The 13,338-nt window shown below is 40.7% G+C and overlaps 1 protein-coding gene across 2 annotated transcripts in view; it reads right to left on the reverse strand.

The window, feature by feature from the left end:
• tok (tolloid-like protein 1 tolkin) overlaps positions 1 to 13,338 on the reverse strand; it is a 173,163-nt gene that overhangs the window by 31,180 nt on the left and 128,645 nt on the right. For both annotated transcript variants that reach the window (XM_083131125.1, XM_083131124.1), the window contains exon 5: positions 96 to 202. In XM_083131125.1, coding sequence (XP_082987251.1) covers positions 96 to 202 — 107 coding nt within the window. The remainder of the gene's footprint in view (positions 1 to 95; positions 203 to 13,338) is intronic.

Genomic DNA, 13,338 nt, shown 5'->3' on the forward strand with positions numbered 1-13,338 from the left:
TAATTTGCTCACACTGCAAATACAACTGTTTTAAAATAAAATATTCATTACAAATCAACTTAAATGAATCCTATTAGAACTGCTGTTATCCTTACCTTTGAAAATGTGTTCCGAGCATAGTGCATAATAGAATCATAGTCATACGGAAGCCCTAGAGAATTCACTTCTTCCTCCGTAAGTTTGTTGAAATTGTAGTCCTGGCCTTGCGGAGAGAGAGAAAAGAAAGAAAAAATATCACACCATTACATTCATGTATAAGGAAAACAACATCGCATGTAATTGAACACAAGATTATTTCAGAAAGGCTTCAACAGCACATGATATTATTTCTGCAAATTATAAATATCCCTCCCCTCTGCCAATGTTTTTTTTTGTATTTAATTGGATGGTACAGTCACGGACACTTCTGGGTTGTAAGGATACAATTGACTTTTAATAGAATCATTACTATTACAACCCAGAAGTGTCCGTGACTGTACAATCATCCACAAATATAACATTAGGCAAATTGTCCACCGCTATTTTCGTTTCTTCTTCTTCTTCTATGTGATCTTTTTCTTTTATGTGTTCTAGGATATGGAATTGTACTTGTGTTGGAGCAAAGGATGTCCTCTGCTTTTTGTTTCAATTCTTGAACCCCATGTTAAGATGGGGATCAAGAGGGGATACGTAGTATATCGGATTTCGCCGGTAAGCGGAATGCTTCCAGCAGCTACATGGGCCGCATTCAAGCGGTAACAAAAGCAAATGAAGGCACTTTGTGTCTTTGTGTGTGTGTGTGTGTGTAGGGTGTGTTTCTGTGTGTGTGTATTCATGCTATGTTAAAGCCACACCCTGCACATTGCAACATGCGATGAAGGCATTTGCTGAATGTGAAGGTAGGATCTCACATATTCATAATCTCGGCTGTTTGTGAAGGTGATGGGATTAGCATCACGTACCCCCACCCCTCGCTCCCAGGGTTCTGCCCAAATACCAATTTATTAAAGGCTAGGTGAACTCCAGAGCCGCTTCATGCGATGTACGTATTTTCAATTCAGAACTTCCAAACTCAGGAACTATGGAAATTCCAATGAAAACAGTGTCATTTCAGGATCTGGTCTATACCAGTTGGAAATTTCAGTGAAATGTTTTCCCAACTCAGGACGTCCTACTGATTGCCTCGGGAAAAATGAATTGGCGTTTCAAATAGTTGACATTACGAACACCTACGTAGCCGCTAATCTAGCCTACAAACAAAAGATCTGCAATATAGTCAACATATATTAGAGAAAACAAGAAACCCCCATTAAGCTCAGAACTTTTTTAACAACAGCGTCGAATAACATGGGTACCTGGGGGAAACCCTGGGGGGTAAAAGCGGTCAGGGGCGTGATGCTGATCACATCACCCCCACTCACGACCGGATCAAGAAAGTGTGGGGCGTTACCCCCACACCCCCTATACGCCTTCATGGCGTGGTGCTATGCACAGGGGAGCACTTTTAACTGTTTAAACAAATGGGTTATATATTATATTTCAGGGTACTTGCAGTATCGATAAGAACCTCTCAAAAACCGGTCCTTCCACTTCAAGCATTCCACGTGAAAATATTAGTTCCTGATATTTGGGAATTGGGAACTTTCTTCATAGTTCCTGAATTGGGACATCGCCCATGCAGGGAAAAAGTCCCACCTGAAATAATCGAACAACCCTGGTCTCCCGCGCGGCAGTCAGACGCCCTGCCTATAAGACCACCGTGGCTCCACATGTGTATAATATATTATACAAGAGAGAAAGCAAAATATAGTCAATGAAGTAGTGATTTCTTCTCTTTATGTGCTGTTCCTTGGTGCTTAGCTCGTGTACTATGATGTTCTGTGCAAATACTGCCAATGACAGAAACGGTTGACAATGGGGGAGAAACAAACATCTGTGGCATATTTTGAAGGGAAAGTAATTTTTTCGGTGCAAATTTCAGTCTTCAGCCCGCAGACTGAAATTGTGTCTTCATACATTTCAAACTTATTAGAGGCAGTGTGTGTGTAAAATCAACATTTTTTAAAATTAAAAAGAAATATATTTATTTTGGATCAATCTAATTTCCCGGGGGTTCAAACCGACAGACACCCTTACATAGGCTAATGAGAAACATCAAGGTTACCCAACCTCTCCCCCCCTAAAGTAACTAAAAAGTGGTCTCGTTTGCGTGACAGATCAATTGGCGCAGTGGGTCAGTGTTGAATTTTTGACACCCCCCACTCCACCCCGCCAGATAACCAGCTCCCGCGGCCCACGTCATTTCCTAATCAAACACGAGGGCAAATTATCACATCCAGGCAAATTTGCATATTTCTGAAGAATAACAAAAACGCAACAGCTGTCATTTTCTACATAACTAACGACTTTCGCTTTTATTGCCGACACGCTATAGCTGTGGATCGAGGCGATGCGGTGGAATTTCAACGAACCAGTAAAATAACCTTTCAGAAGGAATTTATTGTTATTTTGGACACGGCAGAAGCCTTGGTATAGATATGGTAAAGTACAATCAATATCAGTAGCGAGTTTCAGACGTGCCGTTAGCACTGGCGCACGCAAAAGAAATTTTGAGAAAATAAAAAAAAATCATGTGAAATCAGTTAAGGAACTAGGGGGAAACCCAAGCGGTAAATGCAAACCCCTCTTAAAATGAATAGCCGATTAACCTTTTGTCTTTGAACAACTTTTAAAACGAAGGTTAAAAATTGTAATTACGATATATTGTACTGTGTATTCCACCCCTTAGAAGGCAGCTATGTAATATTCACTTTACAATTCTAGTCCGCCAAAAAAAGTATCCTGGGTGTCTTCCATAGAGCTTCAATGTTGTTAATTGAAGAACCAATGTCATTCATTCAGTTATAATAATATTAATGTTATGGTGCGAGTTAACAAACAAAATATTCTGTTATCTCTGAAGAAATTGACACTTTCCTCCCCTTTCACATCCACTCATGTTGCAGCAAGAGTTGAAAAGTCACTCTTGCTCAATATACCATATTCAGGCATATTCATTCAATAATTAAAATGGTCAAGCAAAAGTTCAGATTTGTGCAAGACTGTATTCCCTCTCCCCCTCTCTCTCCCGTCCACCCATTCCCCTCAAAGGAAGAGTCATAGATTGAGAGAGAGGGGGGGGGAAGAGAGAAGGTGAGAGAAAGAGATAGCTTATAAGAGAGAGAGAGAGAGAGAGAGAGAGAGAAGGGAAAATAGACACAAAGAAAGAAAGGGAGAGAAAAGTACTGGAAGTGAGAGAGAAATAGAGAGAGAAAGAAAGCAAGAAAGAGAGAGAGAGACTAAGAATGAGGAAAAATAGAGGGCGACGGAGAATGAGAGAAAAAAGAGAGAGAGAGAGAGACATTACACGGTATGATCTTGAATCTGTGAAATTGTATACCCCTTGTGAGTGTCTCTTCTTCACTTTGGGGACACTCACAAGGGGATAATAGGATTATGGTGGTTACGGTACATCCTCCAAAAACTTTGGGGGTACAATGTGCGCCACTAATAAAGAGATAATGTAAAGTCAATTAACAACTATTAAAGAAAGAAACTACTGCAACAAATAAAAAAAAAATTTCCGAAACAAACCAGAATGTGAAATATGGTCTGTAGGCACGTGTTTGATTCTGACGGACACATCCTATGTATTCAACTTTTCAGAGCTAACTTTGAAACAATCCTCCAGTTCCGATTCCAAGTTCCCGCGAGTCAGGAAGACTGATCGCTTTCCGCCCGTTCCCTTTGACTGTCCAATTTGTCTCCAGAGGAATCGCGTTTTCCACTTTAGCTGATTGTTTTTCTTGACACCAGAATTCATATGAAACGGCAGCTCCCCCAAACCCAAAACGAAAACGTAACTTTTCCTTACCGCTGCTGTCTCGTATTCTCGACATCTTACTTTATCTTACTTCGGGTTTTGAACACGGACGCCTATGCCCGCACTGAGTGTCATACGTTTCTACACTCCTTCTACCGTAAGAACGAAGTTAATGTAAACAAAACCACGTGACTTTTGAGAAATAGTTCCTATCTGGTGTGTTAGTTCTGGTGTTATCGTGTGCATGAATATATTGGTCGCAGGTGTACACATAACGTGAGGTCTTCAATATAGCAGCTACGTTGAGTGGTAAGGCTTTATGACGTGTACTATATTCCTACGCGCAGCTGACATTTGAACAACCAATAGGATTCTTCAGTAGCCACGTTTATTGTTTACGTTTATTTCATTCTTACAGCACACAGAGAATAAAGATTGATTGAGTTGGTTTTTTAAGTCCACTTTATGCACAGTAAAGCTAATTGGGACTGGACCTACAGTTTAATGTGGGATCCGAACCACTGTACCTTGTGCCATATAATAAAGAGAAAGAAAACAGAAAACATGGCGTGGTGCTATGCACAGGGGAGCACTTTACCCTTTTTTTACCTTTTACTGTTTTAAGAGCCGATATAATTCTATTATTTATGAAAAAGCCTGTTCCAAAATTATGATTTTCAGTACCACCATAGAAAAAAGTATAATATTTAGTTTTACAATTCCCTTCTCCTGGCCACCATAGGCGCCGACTCCATGGGGCTTGGGGGGGGGGGGGGCTCGAGCCCCCCAATGTTAACGATGTGGGGGCAGAGCCCCCCAAATAATTTTGCTTAAGACGATCTAATGTATTATTTTGCTTCTCTTGTAAAGTTTACTCTGAATTGTGCCACATGAATTAACTTTAAATACGCTTTTGAAATGTTCCAGACCATCAACTTTGGGGGGCTGAGACCGCTAAACCATCAACTTTGGGGGGGGGCTATGACCAGAGACAGCAAAACACATGATTTATTACTGTAATTATGAGTATTGTTAAAATTTTTACTAAAAAGAGTTTCAAAAGACGATGTGCATGAACTAGGAGAGTGGATGAGACGTTCGGGCTACAAATGGCTCTCACATGACATTCAGAACGAGATCATTCATATATCCGTGGTAGCAGATATTAAAAGTCTGGAATATTTTGCTATTATGTTTGACGGAACTTGTGACATATTCATCCGTGGACAATTAATATTCTGCATTCGAACTGTGAATATTTTTTTTTATATTTTTAAGGAATTCATGGGCTTTTATGAGATTCCGAACACTGAGGCCAAAACTTAAAAAAGGGAGAGAGTGAGTCATTCATTAATTTATTTCAGTGATCAGAGCCCCCAATAATTTTGACAAGTCGGCGCCCCTGCTGGCCACCTAACTTCCTGGACAGCTACTACATCTAATTTATACTTAACTATCTCATTAACTGTACACTGAAATGCCCCAGGCCGGTAAAGGCTCAGAACATTCCAGGTGCCTAATTTAATATCCTCATTCCTAATGTAGATCTTATCCTTAGTCCAGGGACCTCCCAAAGTAGTCCCCACCCGGAGATCCGAACGGGGGACTATTTTACCTCCGGAATATTTTACCTTGGGAACATCCATGGCCTTATATTGCTGTTTCTTGACATTTTTTTATAATAAAAAAAGAAAATAATAATAAAACAATAACTAGGGTATAACATATATTAGTTTCTCTTCAGCTGCTTGATGCACGCATTTCTGAAAGCCTGCTTAGATAGATGAAAGCCTGGAGGATCAATTAGTGTATTGTACCTTGTTTGTAGCCTATAGAGAAATGACCTTTGTTCTAGGGATAGCCTTGAGGCTTTTGGGTAAAAGAAGTTGTTGCATTTGCTGTTGGTACGTGGGATCTGGATGTGAAGATGTGGCAAGAGTTCGTTAGTGAAAAGTTGTCCATTCATGATTTTGAAAAGAAATGTTAGATCTGAAACTTGACGGCGAAGGGAAGGATCGTGAATTTGAAGAGTGGATAGAATTTCATGTTTGGAAAAGTTTGCAAGGGCTGGGCATCTATGTTTGACTATTCTGATAAAGAAATTTACCACTTTGTTTGTTCTCTTTATATTGCTATCACAGGCCATTGACCAAATACAGGAACCATATTCAAGAATAGGTACGACGCACGTTGTAAAATAGGTTTTGAGGGCAGAAACACGTGTGATATCTGTAAATCTGTAAATTAGCCCAAGGGTTTTCCTCGATGGAGTTAATCTCGAAAATGAGGATGAGTGATGATACGATGAAATTGATGAAGGGTCACTCACAAAGAACACCCATTCCCAGCCCGAGATTCGAACCAGGGATCCCTGATGTATCGCGCTGTGCTAACCACTCCGGTTACATCCGATTTCTTTCCAGAAAACAGCGGGAAAGAGACTCACTCAATGGAAAAGCCGCTGTGGCAGGCCCTGGCCCTAAGAGGGCTGCTGCGCAATGGAGTTTAGAAGTGTAATTCTTACAATTTTCAAGCATCGGTATCGGTGGGAATCTGTAAGAGTAGTATCGGTACGGCTAGGTTCAAAGTGGTATAGGCTAGGCCCTAATTTTTATGCGTGATCAAATTCAAATTAAAAAACGGCTCTTTGCTATTCTTGTAAATTATAAAACGGCTCTCTGCCATTTTTGTAAATTAAAAAATGGCTATTTGCCATTTTTGTAATTTAGAAAACGGCTCTTTGCCATTCTTGTAATTTAAAAAACGGCTCTTTGCCACTTTTGTAAATTAAAAAACGGCTCTTTGCTATTCTTGTAATTTAAAAAACGACTCTTTGCCATTCTTGTAATTTAAAAAACGGCTCTTTGCCATTTTTGTAAATTCAAAACGGCCCTTTGCCATTTTTGTAAATTTAAAAACTGCTCTTTGCCATTTTTGTAAATTTAAAATCTGCTCTTTGCCATTTTTGTAAATTTAAAACCTGCTCTTTGCCATTTTTTTTATAAATTAACAGCCAGACTGTTAAATTTTAACGATAGAATAGTGTAAATTTGACGGCAATTTCTAACAGTACTGTGACTTCCTCCCTCACATAAAAATCGGACACTGCATGGTAGAACAACACTGTAATCTCGCTTTTGTCATTACTCAACTGTAGGAGGACTAAGATGATTCACACAACTCGACTGACGGAATGTTCAGTTGATGGGGGTCTTAAGTTCCCGACCATCGTCGAACACACACTGAAATAGAGCCGCGGTGAAGTTGGCAGACAGTCAACAGTGTCACGGAGAATGCGCGTCGCTTTTAAAACAACCTCGTCACATGGCAACGCGACCTTCTTTAAGAATAACGCATTCTACGCTAGCATATCGGTCGCCCCGTCATGTCCAATGTAGAGTCGGCCCTTTCATGCTCTTGTAATACTCCAACTGCACCTCCTCTTGTATTTTTAGATCGGGACCTCTGCTAGACTAGTACTTTCAGTTAAGCTAACAGTCTGCGGACGCATCAGGTTTCGCACAGAAGCCATGACTTTTGTAAAGGCGAGCATACATTTACGTGCAAATACCCAACGTAAATCCTCTGCGTATTTACGCAAGTACGTTACGCCAGCTGGCCGGGCCATAAACTGCGACGAACATTTTCATTCGTACGCTCTTCCCTTCGAGCCCTGTTCTTCGAAGCACAGCGGACTCTGGTGGTCATGTCAAGAAACAATTGCACCGTGAAGTGGTTTTTGTGAATGGAGGTTAACTGAATATGAAACTCTCACCAGGCTCTCGGAATGGCCTATGTTTCGCAGAAATGTTATATTCATTTAAACCTTCGTATGTTTATCTAAAATTTATTTCCTTCCAAATATATAAAATTCGACTTATTTACCGGTAAAAATTTAAATTCTGTATCCGGAAATGTTGAAAGCACTAACCAACAATCAGATTTCCGCGAAACGTTTGAAGATAGGCAAGGAGCAGGGACATTCCCCTCCCGATAGACCAGCTGACAAAATTTAAGTCCATTTTAATCGGGACCCCGCCGGGATTGAACCCGGGACCCACTTCATTACAAGGCGACGAGCAAACATGAAAAACTGTATGCGTCTTTGTATGGTTGATTGATTCATTGGTTTAGTTTATTTTACTTCGCGTTTTGTGCCTCTTGGCTAATTTGCGAAGATGGGGATGAGTGATGAAATGGATGAAAATGGACATTCACAAACAACCATACCCGACCGGGATTCGAACCCGGGACCCTTGGCGTCGCAGCGCGATGTGCTAACCACTCGGCCACAGGGTCGGGCTCGTCTTTGTATGGAATTTAGGATTAAATTTAGTGTTCGAAGCGGTGGGAAATAGGGAGGTGGTATCCCCAGCCATCATAATTTATGCAAAGCATCTTCCCATTTGTCTCATTGTAGCCATCTCAAACCATAGTAGCAACCCACTAACTATTATACCAAAGCTTGAGGAAACATACCAAACTAACAATTTCAAATTCGAGATTTCCACTGGTTATAATAAACATGACTGCCTCACCCAGAAAATAACCCCCTCCCATTTCTGGCGCCCGCAGAAAGAATGGATCTGCAAGATGGGGTTTTTAGTATTAGGCGTTATATTTTAACAGTTGGGTCAAGGGGGGATAGGCAGGAGCATTAACATTGGATATCTCGGGACACAGCCGTAGCAAGAACTTTCAACTCACTTGGAGAGAATACAATTCGGTGTCCCTTGTATCGAATTCGATACAGTCTCCTTCTTGAATTATACAATGTTATCGTTCTCCTTGCTGACACCCCAGTTTCAAAAATTTGCGCGTAAACAGCAGAAACCAGACTCCATCTGCAATCAATTTGTTAAACCCCAGATGGCCTTGAAATTGTAGTTTTTTTTGTGATTTCGCGAGATACAATTATGATTTGTGCAAATGTAAGTCCATGAATTCCTAGATGATAGTATTCGCCACTGAATGATAACATCGGTTCTGCTGATCTTTTTGTGGAGAAAATCTGGAATGAAACATTATGGAGTCAAGGCGGTTGTGTCCTAATTGCAAACAGTCCTAATGGCTAGTGTTGCCCACGAGACGAGACTTTGGCCTGTCTCGTCTCGTGGAAGTCTCGTGGAAATGCTGTCTCGTCTCGAAAATATTCGTTTGTCTCATGACACATGGTCAATCTCGTCTCGTCTCGAATTTTTAAAAGCCTGTCCCGTCCCGTGGACAACACTACTAATGGCGAACACACAAAAATCAGAATTAATTCCATGTCCTAATTGCGAACACATGGAACTGGAAAACCTGTTTCAGAAGCAAATAAGGGTAGTGACACAGAGAGACAGCTGGGTTGACTAGCAACAATAGCCAATCTGATTGACTTATCGTGGTATTCTACTTTGTAAATCCTACCACGGCCATTTCACCCATTTCGTTCGGTTGTCGTTGTCTTTCATTCGTGTGTTAAGATCTTGAAAAATGTTCTTTGATTTTTTTCATTTTTTTTTTTTTTGGAGGAAAGCATGGTCAGGAGCACTAGCAAGTGTAAGGAGAATAGTGATAATTCTTTTTTTTTTTTAAGAATATATGTTTCGATTTTGAATTTGAAATTTAGGTAAAGTTGATAATCATTTCAGCTAAGAATTGTGCAGTATGTAGTCTGATAAAAAACAGCCCACACTTTTATTATTAAATTCTATAAACTTCGGAGATGACTAATCATGTCGAATTTTGTATGTTTCAAATGTGACAGATAAGGCACTCGCCAGTCTCGAAGTGTGATACTGAGCCCCTTTCAAAATTTCGTTAAAACAAGTTGTAGGTCCAAAGGCAGAAACAATTAGGACAGCTTTTCCAGGTAATATAGTGTTATTCAGACAGCAAGTGTTCGCAATGAGGACTGTTCGCAATTAGGATGGCACCGTCAAGGCCTTTTTCAGTAATTTTCTCGGCACGTTTTCTCGTTTCATGACAAATCAAATTATTCAGAAATTCGTGGACTCACATTTGGGAGATTCTAGTTGGGTGTTTGCTAAGCGCGAGAAATAAATGTACTTCAAGGCGTGTATGGCTCATCTATCTCCCTGCTCTATTGGGTAATTTCCAATACATTGCTATATCCCGCGTGTTTTTAAGATATAAAATTGTATCTATTCTTGTCTCATTGGCACGTAGGTTAACGAAAAACGACCCTTTTCGTGAGGTAACTTGATTTGTTATATTTTACTTCGATTTTATGCCACCTTTGGATAATCGGGAAGTTGGGGATGAAAAGTGATGAAAGCGATGAAAGGACAATTACAAACACACGTAAAGGACGCAACACAAGCTGGCTGTGAATCCGGACACCAGAGACTCGTTAGGTTCAAATCGCGCTGCGACGCCAAGGGTCCCGGGTTCGAATCCCGCTCGGGCTTGGATGGTTGTGAATGTCCATTCATCAATTTCATAACTTCATCACTCATCTCTATCTTCGCAAATTAGCCAAGAGGCACAAAACGCGAAGTAAAATAAACTAAATCAATCAATCAATCAACCAGAGACTCGTTAGTCTGCAAGAATGCAGTCCATGGTGTATTACGTGGAAGAGAGGTTGACATTTTGATGTCTTCACAACTGGGAACCCCTTAATATCCCGTAAATAGAAAAGAGAATTAATGAACCAATCAATTGGAGCTTTTTAACTACTTTTGCCGCCGGGTGTACATAGTATAAAAAAATATATATAAAAAAAACGCAGTTGCCGACAAGACCGATTGGCCACGCCGAGCTTAAGCCGTTTGTGACAGAGCATTCCGCGGGTCTTGCCTGGAATTGATGTGACCTCTTGCATAACGATAGGAGGAAGCGTGTGTGCCATACACGGTCGGCAACGGAGGAGGCAGCGTTTGCACAGTGTCCCCGGCCGTGCCTCAGCATGACGGCAGCGACTTTGCTGCCTGTAAAGCCGACGGAAAAGGAATTAAGACAAGCGGCTAAGAACGAGCCAAATCTTCCTTCCTGAAAGCGTGGAGGTAGGATGGAGCACGGTCCATGGGTTACAGGATCTTCCAACACGATTCTATCACGTATTTGATCCAGCTCTCGTTTCTGACCATGAAACTGTTATCAACTTTCAATTCCATTGATCTGTGGGGAATTATTATCCCATACTTGCTTCAACAACAGCCGGGAGTACGAGGGGTTTGTCTAGAATTGTCTATCTTGGAAGGTGATACCACACAAGACCTTCCCCACCCTAACTTACCCCGTGATTGAATATTTGAGTTCCGCACATCAGGTTGTCTCATTTTTTAACATTTTGCTAATTGCGATGAGATGAGTGATGATATGATTAAAATGATGAAGGGGCACTCACAAAGAACACCCATGACCAAGCCATGATTTCAACCCGGGCCCTCTGACGTCGTAGCGCATGTTTTGCTTTTCTGATCGATGGTTCTGTTAAGAAATTTATGCAAAGTTACGTTGTAAAGCAAAGTACGATAGTGTTCTTAGAGTAGAAGTTGTGTACAGTAGTGTCGGCGTGTACAATATGGAGGAGTTTCTGGGGGGGGGGACAAAAAAACAGTGGCGTACAGGTCCGTACTCAGGGAAGAGGCCATGCCCTCTCGCCCTCGAGCCATAAAATTTTAAAATTTGAACCTATAAAAAGCTACGAAAATAACATCGATTTATTTTTGTAAAAATTTCAATTTTGTCCTTGCATTCGTAAATATGTTAGTTGTATAGAAGAGAGAGTCTCCAGAAGTCTGCAGTCTGCGGTATTGGGTACTTTTAGCTTTATAATCATTGATGCAAGGCTACCAGCAGTGGCGCCAATTGAAGGGGCATGGGGTGGCAGTTGTCCCCCCTACTATTTCCAATTTTGCTCCTGCACTATTGCTCTCTGCACTACCCAGACCCTATGGGTTAACTCACATTTAGAATTCTTTATTGTAATAATAATTGCTAATGCATATAATTTAATTTATAAAAATATTATTTTCAAAACATGGAATTATCGTGGCTGTTCAATGGTTCTGGTATAAGAAAATAAAGTAAATTTGAAAACACTTTAAATTTGCAAAACTCAGAACTATCCGAATACTTCTGAGCAGTATCGGCGTTCCAAAACTGTGGAAGGGGATGGGGGTAAGGGCAGTTATTTTCTCTTGGTAGAAAAGCATTAAGAGGCCATAGTAAAAGCGCAAAAGTTGCAAAAAAAAAAGTCCGGGGCAACCGCCCCCAGGTCCCCCAACCCTAAAAAAGCCAACACTGTGTGTGTGTGTGGGGGGGTGTGGGTGTGTGGGTGTGTGTGTGTGTGTGTGTAAACACGGATCTGTACCCTCCCTCAAAAAAATCCTGTGTACGGGACTGGTGGCGTATTAAAAGGGGCCTAGAGAAGTCCTTAGAAAAAGATATGGTTATCGTCGTTGTTGACCGAAACTTTGTAAACATCTATTGTTATACCATGTCTCCACGAATGTACAATTCCAGTGAAACTTGGTGAAATGGAGAAGTCTATATGAATAAAATAACAGTGTCCCCTCCCCGAAAGAATGATAAATACTCCACTGAACAAAATAATTGGTTTGCGGTCTCGTATACGTCTCATCTCGTTTCAAACTTAGTCTCGAAAGTCCACTTATATTATCATTTCTTGATTTGATTTTAATGCTGTTTTCTTGATCTCCTCTAAAAAAAAAGGTATATTTGATGTACAATGCGGAGCGCATATACTAATGAACAAAAATATAGAAAAATATACCTGAAATGTAGAACATTAGTTCCTGCACGCAAAGAGTATAATTTTAAATGGCCTAAAGACAATTTTTGTGGAAGAACACCACCGAAATAGAATCGCCAGAAAGAAAATTAGTTCAATTTCCATGCTAATTAGGTTGTCAACTACGGAAACTGTAAATTTATTCTGGTCCGTGAGTTGTGTGCATGCATATCCCGAGGCAATTGCTTGATGAAGATGTTCGCTAGGAAGGCAAGTTCTGCGCATGTGCCATTGCCAGTTTTCTACAATGCTTTCTTATCGGGTTTTTTTCTTCGGCGGTCTTTAGAAACCCCCACGCTTCGAATGAGACGTGGACGCCCCCCTCTTGTACGAATTTCTAGTCAAAATTGTGCAATTACTACAAAGAGGAGGTTAGTCGCGACGATGAGGATGCATACTGAACCGTGTAGTCCCGTTTTGCCTAATCCCCTTTTGCCTAATTGCTTATCAGCACAATATAATATGATCTATGACCTGGCCGTCATTTTAGGCGAAATTGGATATCCCCTTTCGCCAAATCCCATTTTGCCTAAACTGGTTAAAAGGGAAATATTTTCAAATGAGGGAAATTTACCAGTCTCTCAACAGGGAGATACGTGCTCTTATGTTAATTCATCCTTAGCTCTAGTGTTGCCCACTAGACAATAATGAGACGAGACTTGCCTCGTCTCGTGAAAATGCTGTCTCGTCTCGAAAATTTTAGTTTGCCTTGTCTTATTTCCGAAAGTGAGTT

The sequence above is a fragment of the Lepisma saccharinum genome, chromosome 11, assembly GCF_977018435.1.
Source record: "Lepisma saccharinum chromosome 11, izLepSacc3.1, whole genome shotgun sequence".
Taxonomy (NCBI): Eukaryota; Metazoa; Arthropoda; class Insecta; order Zygentoma; family Lepismatidae; genus Lepisma; species Lepisma saccharinum.